The sequence below is a fragment of the Crocuta crocuta genome, unplaced genomic scaffold (genome assembly GCF_008692635.1).
Source record: "Crocuta crocuta isolate KB4526 unplaced genomic scaffold, BGI_CrCroc_1.0 scaffold124, whole genome shotgun sequence".
NCBI classification, from domain to species: domain Eukaryota; kingdom Metazoa; phylum Chordata; class Mammalia; order Carnivora; family Hyaenidae; genus Crocuta; species Crocuta crocuta.
This window is the reverse complement of record NW_027551573.1, coordinates 2,655,379-2,672,704: the sequence shown is the minus strand read 5'-3', so window position 1 is coordinate 2,672,704 and position 17,326 is coordinate 2,655,379. Positions and strand designations below refer to the sequence as shown.

General features: G+C 42.2%; 1 protein-coding gene across 2 annotated transcripts in view; it reads left to right on the top strand.

Moving 5' to 3' along the window:
- Nucleotides 1–17,326, top strand: part of NUP93 (nucleoporin 93) — a 103,738-nt gene that overhangs the window by 62,072 nt on the left and 24,340 nt on the right. For both annotated transcript variants that reach the window (XM_077751301.1, XM_077751302.1), the window contains 2 exons: nt 6,040–6,102; nt 11,286–11,414. In XM_077751301.1, the coding sequence (XP_077607427.1) occupies nt 6,040–6,102; nt 11,286–11,414 (192 nt within the window). The remainder of the gene's footprint in view (nt 1–6,039; nt 6,103–11,285; nt 11,415–17,326) is intronic.

Sequence of the window (17,326 nt, the reverse complement as noted above, 5' to 3'; positions counted from 1 at the left end):
AGACACAGAATCCAAAGCAGGCTCCAGGCTCTGAGCCACCCAGATGCCCCAAAGATACAGGGCTTCTAAAGGACTCACCATGTGTTTTTGTCAGATGCCTGCTGTGGGGGCTTCACTTTGCATTTTGACAGAGTAGATTGCAGGTTGTTCTTTTGAAGGAGAAGAGACCTGGAATGGTCTTTTGTGTTTTGAGGACCATGTAAAGTATGGCTTCTGCCATATTATCGTATCTTTTTTGTTTTGTTTTTTAACAGGAAATCTGTGTTCAGAATCTTGAGTTCAAACTGTTGATGTAACTCTTGTATTCAAACTGTTGATGTAACTGTGGGGAGAGCACTTCTTCATTGTAGACTAGAAGCACTTTTTTGGTCCATCTTACTTTCCTAGCTAAAATGGACACAGGAATTCTTAACCTAGAGACCCTTATTCCTTACAGTTTGCACTTTCGGAAAGCAAATAAGCTAAGAGAATTTGGCCATTTGACACAAACATCCCTGTGCCCACTCCCTTCTTCCACAGTAAGAGTTAGCTGCCACTTGTATTCTGAAACCCAGTCTGCCTGGTGACTAAAAATTAGGCTGTTTCATGCCTGTCTTTCCCAGCGTGCACCATTTCAAAGCTCATTTGGCTGTCAGGTCCCTGAGATGTAACCACACATTTGATAGAATTGGCTTACCTTGTGGTTATGTTCTGGGTGGTTCTTGGTTAGTACAGGTATCCTTTGCTTTTCAAAAGTTTGCCACTTTGCTCTTATAAAAGACCTACATTAGTACCTGGTTGCTAACCAAAAGAAATTTAGAGGACTTTTGTTTTTATGAAAGAGGTGAAAAGCAAAAATAGCCTTCAGCATGTTTTGTAGCAAGCAGTTAGAGAGGCAGCGTGCACCAGCTAGTGGCAGTGAGAGCAGCACCACCAGACTCCTTCCCTGGGAGACGCGCCGGCATCGCGGCCTTAGCCTCGGCCTCCAGAGCTTTGAACTGTATCTTTGAGCATCTGTGCTCTATCTTGATTTATTTTGTGTGTCCATTAACAAGCTGTGCCCCAAGGTATCAGAACAGCCCAAGAGAGGTTATTTTTGGGGTCTGGGAAAACTCGGAATTTTTTTCATAGGTATATGGTAATTACTTCTTCGCTTTATGTCTTTTTGACTTAACGAAAGGTTTCAAAGGAATGTTCTACTTTCAAATAGCGGAGGAAACCTTTATACATTACAGGGCAGCCCACTTCCTCTGTTAAAGATGGAGCACATGGCAGAGAGACCTTACTTGGATAGCCGTACAGTGTTTATTGTTCCACAGCAATAAGCAGTCATAATATCTGAGACCTCATAGAGTTGACCTCTAAAACAGCGATTTCCAGATTCTTGTGTCTGTGACCCATAGGAAGAATTATATTTTACGCTACGACCCACTTCATACATACAAATACTTTCAATTATATAATTGAAAGAAAAGTTTCACAAAATAGTATTTACCTATACCATATATCTCTGTTGCATTTTATTTCATTAAAAAATGCTGATCGATTTCATGACCCAGTTATGAGTTCTGACACACATTTTGAAAAACACTATTCTAAAGAAATGCCATAAACTTGATATTTATTGTCTCATTCCTCCCCTAACTGTGACTTAAGGGGAAGAAATGAATAAATATGCAATCATAAAATATGTTTATTCTACCTTGATTTGCTGTGCTAGAGATAGCATGGTAGAATGGAAAAAGGTAGAAATGGGGGTCAGAAAATTTGGTTTCCACATCCAGGCTTTGCAACTAACAAACAAAGGGATCTTAAGAATATGGAACCACAGCATTGTAGGGTTGATAAGAGCTCTAGAAACCATCTCATACGGCCCTTTCAAAGTTTAAACCTATTAATTAAGGACATGCGTTAAAGTCAGATCCAGTGAAGCAGCACTGAGAGACAGTGTAGTGTTGGGTTAAAAGCCAGGATCAGAAGCAGATGTGTGTAGCGCACACTTAGCATGGAGTCATCCCCAGAGCCATGAAAGGGTCCGCCCTTACTTGTTCTGGTAGAATAGTTAGTATTCTCTGAGCCTTCACCTTCATCATCTGTAAAGGGGAACTAATAGTGGATAAAGAAAACAAATTTAAAGAAGCTTTGCATATCTCTTGGACTCCCATCTTTTTAGAGAGAAAAGAAAGTTTTTCTTTACTTTCTTGATTTAGAAGTATACTATTCCCGAAGTATCTCAGTAACATTTGGTCTCTTGAGAACTGTGTTTGACTTTTGCCTCTTCCTTATCCTGGTTGGGGTCCCGTGGTCCAGTTACTTAAATGCTGAGATTCTGTTTCTTACCTGTAAAGTAAAACGGGGAACGGGTGGATGGGGGAGAGTGGAGTGATCATGTCTGTTCTTTCATATTGTTAAAGGATTAGCCATAATGTCTTTGAATTGCTTAGAGCAGTGTCTGGCCCTTAATTGCTTGCTGAATGGGAACTATTATATGTTACAGAAAGCTTGAAACTAAAATGCATTCAAGGAGCCAGTTAGAAGAGGGTCAGTTTCCAGGATTCTGGCACGGAGGAGCGGTGTACAGATGGGGAAGTCAGGAGTAGTTATCTTACTTAGCAGGCCAGCAGATGTTTGTGGAGTGTTCTTTTACTCAGTGGGCCAGCAGTAGACAGGTTAGGTGGGAGACTGCGCAGTTAAACAGTGCTTGTTGGCAAAAAGAGGGGACGTTAGTGATATGGTGCCCTGAGGGTCACAGCTAGAAGGCTGGCGTCTTCAACTGGGAGCTGGGCTGTTGGGCCTTCTCTGTGACCAAGGTCTTCTTTGTAACGGAGCACCACCCAATGAGAAAAGGCACCTCCCAATTCACCCTTCACGCCCTCAGTCCTACAGAAAGCCCGTTCTCGATGAGCTCTGAAGGCATACCTCTGGGATGCTGGGAGTGAGAGGTGCCTCACAGAAGGAATTGGAAGGGAAAGAAACACATGTGGGAAAGGGAAGTCAAGGGAGAGATCTGTGCGAAACTTGAGCTGAGGCAGGTGTTTTCTGCCCAACTAGTTCTTTAATTTGTTATTTTCCCTTGAGGTGTGTGTTCTTTAAAGGAAAGTAACTGCCACTAGATGGCACACGGATCCGCCACTCTTCCAACTACATAAATTATTTTTCTTTTAACGATTCTTTTCAGGGGCACCTGGGTGGCTCAGTCGGTTAGGCGTCCAACTTTGGCTCAGGTCATGATCTCACAGTTCGTGAGTTCGAGCCCCACATCAGGCTCTGTGCTGACAGCTAGCTCAGAGCCTGGAGCCTGTTTCAGATTCTATGTCTCCCTCTCTCTCTGACCCTCCCCTGCTCATGCTGTCTCTCTCTCTTTCTCTCTTTCTCTTTCTCTCTCTCTCTCTCAGAAATAAATAAAACATTAAAAAAATTTTAAAGATTCTTTTCAAAAGATAGGTCACCAGTGACCTATATATTTTAATATATAAAATAACAATATATTTTATTGTTGTTTTTAACAATAAAATATGATATGTGGGCTTTTTTCGTGTTTCATTTTAGAGAAGAATAAAGGGTGAGAAATTGAAAATCAAAACTCTGTATCTTGGGGGTCTATTTTGTGCTATAGAAGGAAGCCCAGTATGTGATGGCTTATGGTCTTTGTTCATAGGAAGATGATGTCTAAAATCTGCTTCTCATGCACAAGTGGTTGATTTACTTATTAGTGAGACTTTTGGAATGTAGGTTTATAATGAATATTTTCAAGAGGAGTATAATCTGCCCCTAAAGCAACATCTGTTTTTCTTTCTTTCATCACTACTTGACATTTCATCTCTTAGAAAATTTGGAATTGTGTTTCTTACAGAAAATTATGTTGCTTTTAAACAAATGTATCTGATTATTGCTTTGCATCTGTGTTTTAATTGTGTGTGTACCTGGGTTAAATGTAGACATGGCTACGTTAAAGGAATGGGATGGGCTGGTCCCTGTGAAGAGCAGAGGAAGCCCAGAGAGGGCACGGGGCACTTGGCACTGCTCCTCCCACCCCAACTAAAAAAAATAAATGAGACCAGGCCTGGTTAGGCAGTGGTTATCACCCCCCCTACCCCAGAGGAGGCTTGTGTAGACAGTCCACCTCTCAGAGCAGCAGCGGGGAGGGGGTGCAGTAAAGCACAGTCTGTATCTACCCTTTTTTTGCAAGCAGCATTCAATGATAATTCATTGTTTATAAACTGTGATACTAAAACCTTTAGCCAGTAAAGACTGCCTATGAAAGGGAAATTATGGTAAAGGTTTGTTGACTGGATTCATTTGCTGTGAAGGGTATAAATAGGATCTGTTAAAATCTTCCCCATCATCTCACCTCTGGCCAGAGGCAGGATGTGGTGATAAGCTTGCCGCCTTCTGAATGCACCACACAGGGTCATAACTTAATGTGCTCTGGTTTAATGAGGCCACTGCATTAGCAAGCAAATGACCGGTACCTTTCCCCACCCAGAGTAGTGTAGGTATTTGGAGCAGCCTTCATGTTGTGTCCTCAGACTGCCCCAGGGACTACCCAGAGGAGCGTACAAGGGAACTATTTCCTGGGCTCCTGGCCATCACCCTTGTCATTCCAGTGTGCTGCCAGGTTGGGGTGTGGCAGGTGTGGGGGAATCATGGGCCAATACATAAGAGATCAGGGAAACCCAGAAGATTAGTAGTATTTTATTTAAATCTATATCCCCAACTATAGTACCTCCCCCACCACCCCCCATTTTTTGCTTTTTTCCCCAAGAATCAGCAACTTCATATCTGGGACTGCTTGAATAACATATTTTAAAATGTTACAGTTGTTAAAATATAATAGGTGATCAAAAATTAACCATGGGGTACCTGGGTGCCTCAGTAGGTTAAGTGTCCGACTCTTGACTTGGGCTCACATCATGATCTCATGGTTTGTGAGTTTGAACCTCGCATTGGGCTCCATGCTGACAGTGAAGAGCCTGCTTGGGATTCTCTCTGCTTCTCTCTCTGCCCCTCCTGAGCTTGTGTCCGCTTTCTCTCTCAAAATAAATAAATAAACTTTAAAAAGATTAACCATGCAGTAAAAATTTTAAACTGTCAAATAATGTTTTTTTTTAATTTACCATATCTTAAAAACTTTAGCTTAACTCTGCTTTGTAATATATTCCCTCAGAGAGTTCATATTCCTGGGCATTTCTCTCTTTGATGTCACCAACAAATCTAAATCTAAATCTAATTGATTCTAGTAATAGAGCTACATGTATTGAACCTTGAGTCAAGTGCTTGATTGCATTATCTCATTTAATATTCATTTTACATATGAGTAAACTAAGGTTAAGAGACTGGGTGACTTTGCACGATTCATGCCATCAGTAAATGGAGGCACCATGATTTTGAAACTAGGTCTGCCATTGTGTTACTGTGTAGTTGCATTTTGTAGGCATTTAGCCCCGTGCATATTTAACCAGACTTGTGGACTGTTTTTTCACCCACCCATATTAAACAAGCAGCTGATGTCATCAGGCCTGAAATAGGGAGTACATGTAGCAAAACCCCAGAAGAAATGTGTAGATTTGGGGGGAAGGGTACCCCAGCCATTGACAAATAAGGAGAAAACAGCCAGGCGAATGAATGGTGATGCTTCTACTGGGGTAGGAAGAAACTGAAGAATGAGTTGAAAGCAACAGAGAAATCTAGACCAAGAAGAACTGTGACTGGGCGCATAGGCAAAGCCATATCTGTGATGCGGACTGGTCAGAAATACTGAAGAGCAGTCTTGACTGTTTATTCACATTTTATATGTCCTGTAGGACATGGGACTCATGCTACTGCTCCATGGGGACTTTACCTTCTAATGGTCATCATGTGCTTCCCAGAATGAAAGGAACTAGGAAACATCTATAAAAATTATCTGTTCTGATGGTTTTGAGTTAAGAAATTTCTGTCACGGTGATGGTGGGCAGGATAGCAGGTACCCTTATAGTTATTTTTTCCTCCCTACAGTATACTTTTGATGATTTGAAGGTTAATTTTAACCTGGTTGTGTCATTTCTTCCCCTTTCTTAGGGTTTCCTGAAGAATGAGAAGGACAATGCCCTGCTGTCTGCCATTGAAGAGTCCCGGAAGAGGGTAAGAAATGGCCCTAGATGAACTGTGAGGGCAGCAGTGTATACTGGCAGTGCAGGTTCTGGAAGCTGAAGCCTGTGTCCTAGGCCCAGCTCTCCTACTCAGTTAATTCACCAGAGGGAGTTGTAGGGAGTTTGAGGAAGACACCGTGCTTGTATTTGCACATGTGTTTAGTAACTGAAATGCATCTGAAACATACATTGGCTGGTTAATTATTAAATTAATCTTAACATGGAAGGGCCAGACAATTCACTGTTACAATATAAGTGGTATTTTGATTTCTACTGAATCAGCAGTTCAGAAAAGCAGGTATGACCATCAATAATTTTCCTTTATTTCTTTTCCTTCCTTTTATCATACAAGTTGACTTTCTAGGTTACCTTTTATACTAACAATTTCCCCAAGATCTTAAAACAAAAACAACAAAACTGCTTGGTGCTCCAAAGGATGGTAACTTAGTCGGCGAGAGCAGCCATTATATGAGCAGCAGTGCTTTGCATCAGGCATCCCCTCCAAGATCGTTTACTAACATGTGTTCTCTCCATTTTTCTCTGACAAGAATTAAGAGAACAGACCGTCTCCAACACATCCCATTGTGGAGTAAGAGATTTTTTAGGCCCCTGGAGTCCTTTAGGGAGGGAGGAGGAAGGTTAGCAGTCTGAACTTGGTTCTAAAAATGCACCTCTTCCCCGGAAGGAGGCTGGGGAGGGTTCATGCTCGTCTGCCAACAGTGGCTGTCTTTGCAAAAGTGAACAGGAGTGAAGGGGAAAACCTCCATTTTGCTGTTTACTCTATAACTCTTATATCAAGTAAAATATGTTTATGTATTATTTATGTAGTTTAAAAAATAATAAAGAAAAAATACCGCTTCTCAGTGTGCTTTATTAAAATGTTCTGTGCAGGTGGAAATGTCTCAGATCGGCTGATGTGAGTGACATAGGGCAAGCAGGGGGCTCGCCGGCTCTCATAAGGTGTTCCAAAGGCATTTCTTTAAATGACTGAGACATTTAATTATCACAGTAAAAAAAAATCCCTAAAATTTTATTAAGTATATTTTTGGCAATAGTATTTATTCCTGGAAATAGAGAAATTCACTCGATTCAGATTTGAGAGGAAAAAAAAATTTTTTTTAATGCTTTTCCTTGTTCACACTTTGAGTGAGTTACTCACCAACATTGATTCTCCGGCTGGAGAGAACCAGTGAAATTAAATTAGGATTGTCAAATGCCACTGAGCCTTATTAATCCATTTACCCTGCGGAATGTGTTTCTGGAATTGGCAGCCTCTGAACGTTGTGCCATACTGAGACTAAATGTGCAGCCAGCCAAAACATTTAAGTGACATACCACAGTGCAAAAGGCGTGCATATGTGTTTGTGAGGGAGATGTTCCGGTGCCGGGAGCCGGCACATGATGGGAGACCTCTCACCTGTCTGCACACCAGGGGACTAACCACTGAGCAGGACTCATTTTCAAACAAAAGGTGAGCAGCTTCCTGGCATTTTGGTGGTAATTTCATGTCTGAATAACCTGCCAATGTCCTGCTGAAATGCCAAGAAAACAAGCTACAAAACCACAAATGTGTCCTATCTTTTTCCATTTGGTGCATCCCAGCAAAAACAGAACAACATCATCAGAACATATGTAGACTTTCTAAAAGCCAGCAACAGCTCGATAATAAGTGGGTGCGAAGTCAAAGCATATTGCCCTCTTCCCTTTATGAAACTGGGGTTCGCGTGCTCCCCACCTATTTTTTTTTTTTTAATGTTTTATTTATTTATTTTAGGAGAGAGAGAGAGAAACAGTGTGAGCAGGGGAAGGTCAGAGAGAGAGGGAGCCACAGACTGAAACAGGCTCCAGGCTCCGAGCTGGCAGTCAGCACAGAGCCCGACGCGGGGCCCGAACCCACGAACCGCGAGATCATGACCTAAGCGAAAGTCGGACGCTCAACCGACTAAGCCACCCAGGCGCCCCACTCCCCACCTATTTTTAATTCAGTTGCCCACTTTTCTTCCTGCGTTCCTTTCTTAACTGTGTTCAAAGAGATTTACACACGTTAACTTGAAAGATTCCAATTTAATTTCTAATTTCTCCACTGCTCTGTCATTTCCTGTGGTTTGTCTTTCCTTCCTTTTAGTGTTTACACATCCACACACCCTTCGAGGTTATCCCTTTTCTCTTCCCTTGGATTTCTTCCCTTCCTGTCCCTCCTGTTGCCTACCTCTCACTTTGCCTCAGACCCTCACTGTCCTCCTCTCCTCTTAGGTGTCAGTTAGTAGCTCTGTTGATTCTCTCTCACCAGCTCTTCTGGTTGACACTCTTCTTTGTACATGATCCAGTGGTTCAGATGTGGGTCTGAAGGGAATAGGCTGGAATAGGGCAGATGGGTGGCCGATCATCCCTGATGAGCCCACAAATTCAATGTTCATTAGCTCTAATGTAATCAAGATAAGCTGAAGACTGCATGGTCAAAGGAAGAGGATTTTAATGTTGGGCCATTTATTTTTATATGAAGCTCCTTATCACACTGATGATGAATGGAACCACAGTGCTGTTCATTCAAGTTGTGGTGCTGTTTCTAAATGAGTAGCCTGGCATATTGCTCGGATGCATCTGAGGATTTGAGCCCAGAAAACTGCCAGTTTTCAGAGTACTTCCTGTGTTCTTGAAACTGGAGTTCTTGGCACGTAGGTGGGCAGCCTGATGAACAGGTGTTGCTTATTCCCACTCTTAATTCCCATTAAGGGTCACTCTGACCTTTAAATGATGCTGGAAACCTGTCCCCACCATCCTTATCAACAGTGTCTCTGGATAGTATGTTGTCTGTCTTCTTCATGTTGCTTTCACTACTGCCATTCTTTATCAGCCAGAGGACTTATCCTTAAGAAAAACTCTTGCGTCGCTCTGGTCTCTTGGGTCAGTACCACAGCTTCGTCAGTGCCTCACCTGTGGCAAGCTCAGAGAGCTGTACGGTCGGCCAGCCTTCCCCCACCTCCTTTCCTCTGCCACATCACCCCTCAGTTTCCACCGCCGGGAGAGACTCACTGCCGAGGCGGTTGTTGGTTTGAGCACTCAGTGGGAAGAGTTGAGACGAAATTATGATTCACTTGTGCACAATTTCTGGGTATCTTCTCCTGCCCCTGACATCGCCTTTCACTTCCAGTGTACTTCTCTCTATTCAAAATGCGGGGCTCTCATATTTCAGTTCACTAAGGTAATGGGAGAAAGTGAGTTTTTCCTTGGAGATTTTTTTCACTCCAGGCTAACTGACTGGAATGGTTCATTCTGCCTGACTCCAGTGAGAAGCAAACCAGGGCGAAGACTTTTTTTAAAGTTTGTGATTGTCATTTCTCCTTGTGTCTTCAGAATACATATTAGAGAAGGGAGTCACTGATAGATGGACCAAAATCAGACTTGCAGGATATGCCAGCCTTCTTCCCAATCATTTTTGTGTGTTTCTGGTATCTCCAGTTTTCACATTTTAAAAAATACTGGTCTATACACAAACATCCCACCTGTAGAAAGTGTGTATGTGATTTTTCTAGCAGTTTTCCGGAGTTCATGTATATGGGTATTATCAGTATATATTCTGTGTTGCCAAAAATAAAATAGGCGTTGCTAATACTCAATCCCTTGGTGCTGCCTAATTAGATGCCAATCTGACTGCAGATGAAATGGCTTTTTGAAATGTGGGCTTAAGCTGATGGGAAACGTGGTCTGCCAATTAAAGAATAATAGGCTAAGAACTTAGGTCATGATTTAGTGTATCTTGAAGTTGCTTTCACTTATTTCTTTGGAAGGTTTTGTTTTGTCTTCTCCTTCCCTCCCTCCCTTCCTCCCTTCTTTTTTTTTCTTTTTCTTTTTCTTTCTGAGCACCTTTATTTTGGCAACAACCTGCCATATCACCAGTAGGTAGGAGTGCGGTTTGCCAGACATTTCAATAGTGACTTTGAGCAGGTGGTAGGAAACCTGATTGTAGAAGGCTCCGTTCTTTTACTGGTTTACCTCCTTCTATGAAAATATTACTATCTCTAAAAAAATAAAGACACTGGGAGAATCTTTCATTTTTGTCTTTCTAGGTGCTTACTAAAAACCATTGATATATATAATCCAATTAAAAATACTTCAGTTAAAACTGTGACATGCTATCAATTGTAATATGTAGCCTCTCATTTCAGAGGTTTAAAAAGATATTTATCTTAATGAGCAAATGAAAAGATGTTCAACATTGCTAGCCATTAGGGAAATGTAAATCAAAACCATGAGATAACAGCCCACACCCAGTAGGATGGCTACTATCTCCCCCCTCCCCCACAAAAAAGCTCAGACAATAGTAAGTGCTGACAAGGGGGCAAGGGTGTAGAGAAGCTGGAGTCTTTGTGCATTGTTGGTGGGAATATAAAATGCATTCTCTGTGGAAATAGTATTCAGTCCATCAAAAAAGTAGGCATAGAATTAACCATGTGAGCCAGCAGTTCCACTTCTGGGTATATACCCCAAAGAATTGGGGTACATCCATGTTTATAGCACATCACTCACAGTAACCAAAAGGTGGAAGCAGCTCAAGTGTCCATGGGTAGATGGATGAACAGAACAAGACATGGCAGACACATACAATGGAATATTACTCAGCCTTAAAAAGGAAGGAGATTCCGCTTTTGCTACAGCATGGATGAACCGTGAGAAAATAATACTAAATGGAATAAGCCAACCAAAAACGGCAAACACTGTATGATTCTACTTATACGAGGTACCTAGAAGTAGTTGAAGTCATAGAGACAGAAAGTGGCGGTTCCCAGGGGCCGGGGGAAGGAGAAAATGGAGAGTTAGTGTTTAATTAGGGGACAGGATTTCAGTTTTGCCAGACGAAAAGAATCCTGTTTTGTGGTGGTAGTGACTACACGACCTGAATGTACTAATGTACTAATGTACTATTGTACTAATGTACTAATATCCTGAACTGTGCACTGAAAAATGGTTAAGAGGTGAATTTTATGCATATTTTACCCCATTTAAAACAATCTTTACAATGTGTTAGGTATTAATTGGTGGATAATTTTTAAAGTAGACTGCTTTTGCTCCACTTATGGAAGGATGATAATCGGAGGGGCTTTGAGTTTCTGTTGAATTTTAAAAGAAACTGCTGTTTTCTTGTTTGGGTCATATCCCTCTGTTCCTCTCTGACAGACCTTTGGCATGGCTGAGGAGTACCATCGAGAGTCCATGCTGGTCGAGTGGGAGCAAGTGAAACAGCGAATCCTCCACACACTGCTGGCATCAGGAGAAGATGCTCTGGACTTTACTCAAGAAAGCGAGGTAGGTTGAGTCCAAAAGATAAACCAGTACTGGTGCGCCCGGGTGGCTCGGTCGGTTGAGCATCCGACTTCGGTTCAGGTCATGATCTCGCAGTTTGTTAAGTTCAAGCCCCGCGTTGGACTCTGTGCTGACAGCTCGGAGCCAGGAGCCTGCTTGGGATTCTATGTCTCCCTCTCTCTCTTCCGCTTTCCCACTCGTGTTCTCTCTTCTCTCTCTCTCTCTCTCTCTCTTTCTCTCAAAAAATGAATAAACATTAAAAGATTTTAAGCAAAAAAAGATAAACCACTACTAATAAAAATATGAGGCGAAGGAGTGCTCATCCACTAGACTGCTGGTGGTCTTGGCACAGATGACCATTATCTCCCCCTAGAGACCATTTCTTTGCTTGACCTCCAGGACGCCCACATTTGCTGGTATTTCTTTCAGCAGCTCTGGCTACGTCTGCTCAGCCTCCTTTGCTGAATTTTCTGATTCCTTGACCTCTAGGTGTTTGAGTGTCTGGGACTCAATCTTTGACCTGTTCTTTCTCCCTCAGTCACTGCCTTGTTGATCTCACCTGGGCATGTAGCTTTAAATACCATTTCTATGCTGAAGACTCAGATTTACCTTGCAGCCCCAAACCCCAGACCTCTTTATTTGGTGGCCTTCTTGGCTCTACGGGCACGTTTCCTAGCCATCTCAAGCTAAACACGTCCATAACTGAGTCAGTAGAGCAGCCGCCCACCACCTCCCTCTCCATGCCGGCCTGCCAGCCTTCTCTCTTCAGAGTTTATCATCTCTGTAAATGGCATTTCCAGTTTTTCATTTGCTCGGATCAAAAACCTCGGATTCATTTGTGTAATAATGTGAGCAACAGACCCGTAATGGCCATTCTTTACTATTGGTATAAAAAAAAAGTAGTTTCAGATGAGTTAGAGGTACAGATTCAAAAGTATAATGTAAAAATTACCGTGTAAGACATTTCAAGTAATGTTACCAATGCCTCCTGGTAAATCTTTTTTCCCACAATTTGTTTCATGACTGGCTAGCGTTCCATTTCTCACACGAGGTGGGACAGCTGAGAGTCAGAGAGACATGTAACATACTGGTGAGACCCAGGACTGTTGGCTCTAGACCATCATTCTGTTGAAGTCTGGGTCGAAGGTAGGTAGCTTGGCAGGTGTATCATGGCTGTGGGGTAATAACTTCATACATCCCATATCTACACATCTGTTCCTGACTTAAAAACCAGTTTTTTCCATTAAGTTAGCCCCCAAATAAACACTAAAGACTTTGGTCTTAGGAAATTACTTATTAAGGACCCTGTTCCACATTTCTTACACTCAAAGACTTCAAAGACTAAGATCAGAGTCTTTGGGAAAGAATTAATGTATAAACCCCTTGGCCAACCTAATGTTTCATTCTCTATTTCTTGTGAGTCCGAACAGATAAGTAGAACAGCTCATGGTTTTATAAACTCTATTTTTTAAAATGGTGTTAATAGGTTGTGGTCTGTATTGGGATTTGGAAGCAATTATAAGCTGCTAATGAGATGTTCTTTTTTGATTGCTCTTTTCTTAAAAATAGGTTAGTCTATTTAGTAGACTTTTCTTCCTTGACCTCCAGTCCCCTTGGAAGAAAGTTATCGATAGTTTTGCTATATTCTCCATTGTGACATCTAGCAGAATGGATAGCTTTGCTGTAAAAGCTGGCAAGGGATGCAGATGGTTCTCTCTTCAGGTTACCTAGGGAATTGCTGTTTTCTGGAACCTTCTAGATTTTGTTTGTTGTTGTTTTGAACTTCTTTCCTGAAGTATAACATGTATATACAGAAAAGTACGCACATTATAAGTATGCTGTTGGGGGATTATCACAAGTGGCACATACCCAGATGAAGGAACAGATCACTACCAGCACACCAACAGCCCTACGTGGGTGCCTTTCCAGTCACTGCCTCTCACCACCATCAGCGGAACCACTGTCCTGACTTGTAACATCATAGTTTAATTTTGCCTGCTTTTTTGTTTTGAACTTTATATAAATGAAGTCATACAGTATATGCTCTTGTTCCTGGCTTCTTTTGGTTAACATTGTATATATTGGTGCGTGTAGTTGTGGGCCATTCATTCTCATGGCTGAATAGTATAACTACAATCTATTTATCTGTTCTTGGGTTGATGGACATTTGGACAGTTTCCAGTTCTTTGCTTTTATGAATAGTGCTATTGTGAACATCCTTGTACGTGTCTTTTGGTGAACATATGTTTGCATCTCTGTTGGGTACAGCTAAGAGGCTGGGTCAGAGGGTATGCATGTGTTCAGCTTTGGTAGGTACTGCCAAACGGTTTTCCACAATGGTTGTATCGATGTACCCTCCCACCAGCAGTATGTGAGAATTCCATTTGTTCCATACCCTTGCCACACTTGGCCTTTCTTTCTTTCTTTCTTTCTTTCTTTCTTTCTTTCTTTCTTTCTTTCTTTCTTTCTTTCTTTCGGTCTTCTTTTAATTTAACTGTTTCTACAGGCTTCTCCCTTGTAATTTTCTTCAAAACGATAGAAAGGTGATGTTATCTCCAGTGGGACAGACATTTTCCTCTACCCTATTTATAGGAAACCACATGGCATGAAGGCCAGAGATAGGCTTTGGATTCCTGGACCTGGGTGTCCTTATTGTCGATGGCCTCTCTGGAAGAGGTGTCCTAAGGAGCATAGACCATGTGCGCAGTGCCCCTCCCAGAACGGCAGACACTGCACACACAGCACATCCCCAGCGGTATCTACAGCGGTGTTAGTGTTTGTAAGCCACATATCAAGTTCATTTTAGTCATTTCAATTTGGATCTGTCCCCGTTTAGGGCTCTCCCTTCGTTTATAAAGTATCTCTAAGAATGTGGGGCACCTGGGTGGCTCAGTCGGTTAAGCATCCGACTCTTGATTTTAGCTCAGGTCACGATCTCCTGGTTCATGAGGTCGAGCCTGTCGTGGGGGGATCAGAGCCTGCTTGGGATTCTCTCTCTTCCTTTCTCTCTGTCAAAATAAATAAATAAACATTTAAAAAAAAAAAAAAAAAAGAACACATATGCTTTGAAGCAAGGAAGAGGCTTTTGGAATCCCTGTGCCTGTACTTGCATGTGGTTAGTGGGAGGAGGAACACCCCAGGCCTACACGGCTTGCCTGACAGCACATGGGGTTTGAGCAGTGTTGGGAATCTTTGGTACATCTTAGCCAACTTTTAAAACAGTATTTAAAAGTCAACTTTTATCTAAATTCTGTATAGTCTAGCGCCTGTGTTGGTTTTAGACATCGTAGATGGTTCTGGAATGTCTTGTCTGGGGAATGACTGAGCCTAACAAGCAACAGGCTCCATTAAGAAGCTAAGTTGTAGCTTAACTACACATAGTGAAGGTAACATTTCACACTGTGATGTGCAAAAGTGCGTGTTGAATATAAGGTCTTATTTGATAATGGACTTAATAGCAAATTTCATTAATTCCCAGTCACAAAACCCTTCTACATTTTACCATCTCTGAAATCAGGGTGTGTTTTAAATCCAGCGTCATGATTCAGTGGAGAACATTTTTCCTTTCCTAGTGGTACATAAATAACATGTCTTAATAGTAGATGATGTATTAGATTTGATGCAATACAGTAAAATAGAGACCAACAGAGTGTAATTGGAAAACTCCAGACTGCATGATTCCAAGCTGTATTTTAGATTCCTTGTTACTTTCCTGGGGTGGGGGGTTGTTTCACATATCAGAATTCAAGTAGGATTTCAAGTGTAGAAAATGCTCTTTAGTTCTTTCAAAAAAGCAACTTAAAAAATCCAAACAGGCTCTGGGGCATCTGGGTGGCCCAGTCAGTTAAGTGTCTGACTTCAGCTCAGTCCATGGTCTCATGGTTCGTGGGTTCAAGCCCCATGTCGGGCTCTGTGCTGACAGCTCAGAGCCTGGAGCCTGCTTTGGATTCTGTCTCCCTCTCTCTCTCTCTCTGTCCCTCACTTGTACTCCCTTTGACTCAAAAATAAATAAGCATTAAAAAAATTCAAAGAGGCCCTTCATTTTAATGTCATGCTGCATGATACCTGAGTACCTTCTTGCACAATATGCTAAGAGTAGAGGGATATAGATGCACTGCTGAGAACTCTGCCGCTGCCTCCCTCCCCCCACGCGAAAATAACCTCGGACAGCAGTGCTCAGGCTGTCCTGCTGGTTCCTTCCCTCACCCATACGCACCCTGGTCGGCGTACGTCCATCTGATCGATAATCACTTTATTCCATAAACGACACCATTTTATATATTAGATTCTACAACTTATTATGGTTTGATTTTTCTGAACTGATTGGGAGCCATTTCTAGGTTAGCACGTGTAGCTGTCTGCCATTTTTAGTGCCTCTATAGGTTTCATTATATAAATGGCCCAAAGTACTCTTCCCACTTTGTCCATGAAGAATGAGGCTCCAAAGAAGTTAGATGTCATTACCAAAGGTCACACAGTTGGGTTGTGTTTAGAACCTGGGTCCTCTGGTCCCCAGTTGGTGTTTTTTTCCTAGTAGCAATAGGCTTCTGTGTACAGATTTTACAGCTAGCTACTCTGAATTAATCACTTCAGTTCATTTTGCTTATGTAAAACCAAACATTCCACTTGGAAATTAAAAAATATCTTCCAGGGGCGCCTGGGTGGCTTAGTCGGTTAAGTGTCCGACTTTCGCTTAGGTCATGATCTCGCGGTTCGTGGGTTCGAGCCCCACGTTGGGCTCTGTGCTGACTGCCAGCTCAGAGCCTGGAGCCTGTTTCAGTCTGTGACTCCCTCTCTCTCTGACCCTCCCCTGCTCATGCTGTCTCTCTCTCTCTCTCTCTCCTAGAAATAAATAAAACATTTAAAAAAAATTTATCTTCCTTCTGTAGTATATAGATCACGTGTGTGTGTGTGTGTGTGTGTATTTTTTTTTTTTTACTACATACTTATTCTGCTAGGAATGCTAGTTACATTCCTTTTAGAATGTGCCCTTCTTGGGAAAAGAGTTTTATTTATTCCTGGATATTCTTTCTACAAAAGTAGCTGCTTCATAAAAGCTTGTGATTCCCTCCTGCCACCCTCCAACCACTTCCTACCTGATCTGGAATCCTCCCTTATTGTTTGGGGAATATCGTCTACTCTGAGAAGACTCTTTTCATGTCTGTGCTCTGACAGGCTGCTGTTTCTTACATCGTATCTCTAGACTCTAGATGAGTCCCTCTCTGGCTCTCTCACCTTCCCTGCCTTTTTGGTCTCTGATTCCCTGTCCCTGTCGTCCTCATGGTACAGCCCTCAGGCCTCAGTGCAGAGAAACCCAAATGTCCAAGGCGTTCGGACTGTTCCTCGCACACAGCCCACTGGCAGCTGCCTGGCCAGCCCTCTAGCAGCTCTTGGGTTTGAAATCCCAGTGAACGTTTGCTGGCTCCTCAGCCCAGGAATGTGCGTGCGCACATCCAGTTTCTGGGGTAATTGACTTTATGTGCTGTGAGACGGAGACTCGGCCAAGGGCAAATAAAGGAAAGCTACCCTTGAAAACAAGAGCATTAGGCAAAATTAATTTAAATGGAAATTTGAAGGCTGAAACCCAACTACTTTTTAAATGGATAATTTTAAAAATTAGGTTTTAGTACTGGAAAATATTTCTCAAGGCTGTTTATGTATATGGAGCTGAAACAACCGTGTCCTTGCAGAAATGGTTTAGTATTGTGTTCCCCTCTTTATCCTCTTGGTCATTCCCCTGAATAGGCTACTGGAATTAACAAGTTTAGTGCCCTGTGTTTTTCAAAAGACTTCGGAAACATCAACATTCATGTGGTTAGTTCTGTTCCAGAAGGGTGGCTGATTGTCGAATAGAACAGTCCTCAACCCTGTGTTACTGGGAACACTCAGAGTTAGTCCAGAAATGGAAAATGAGC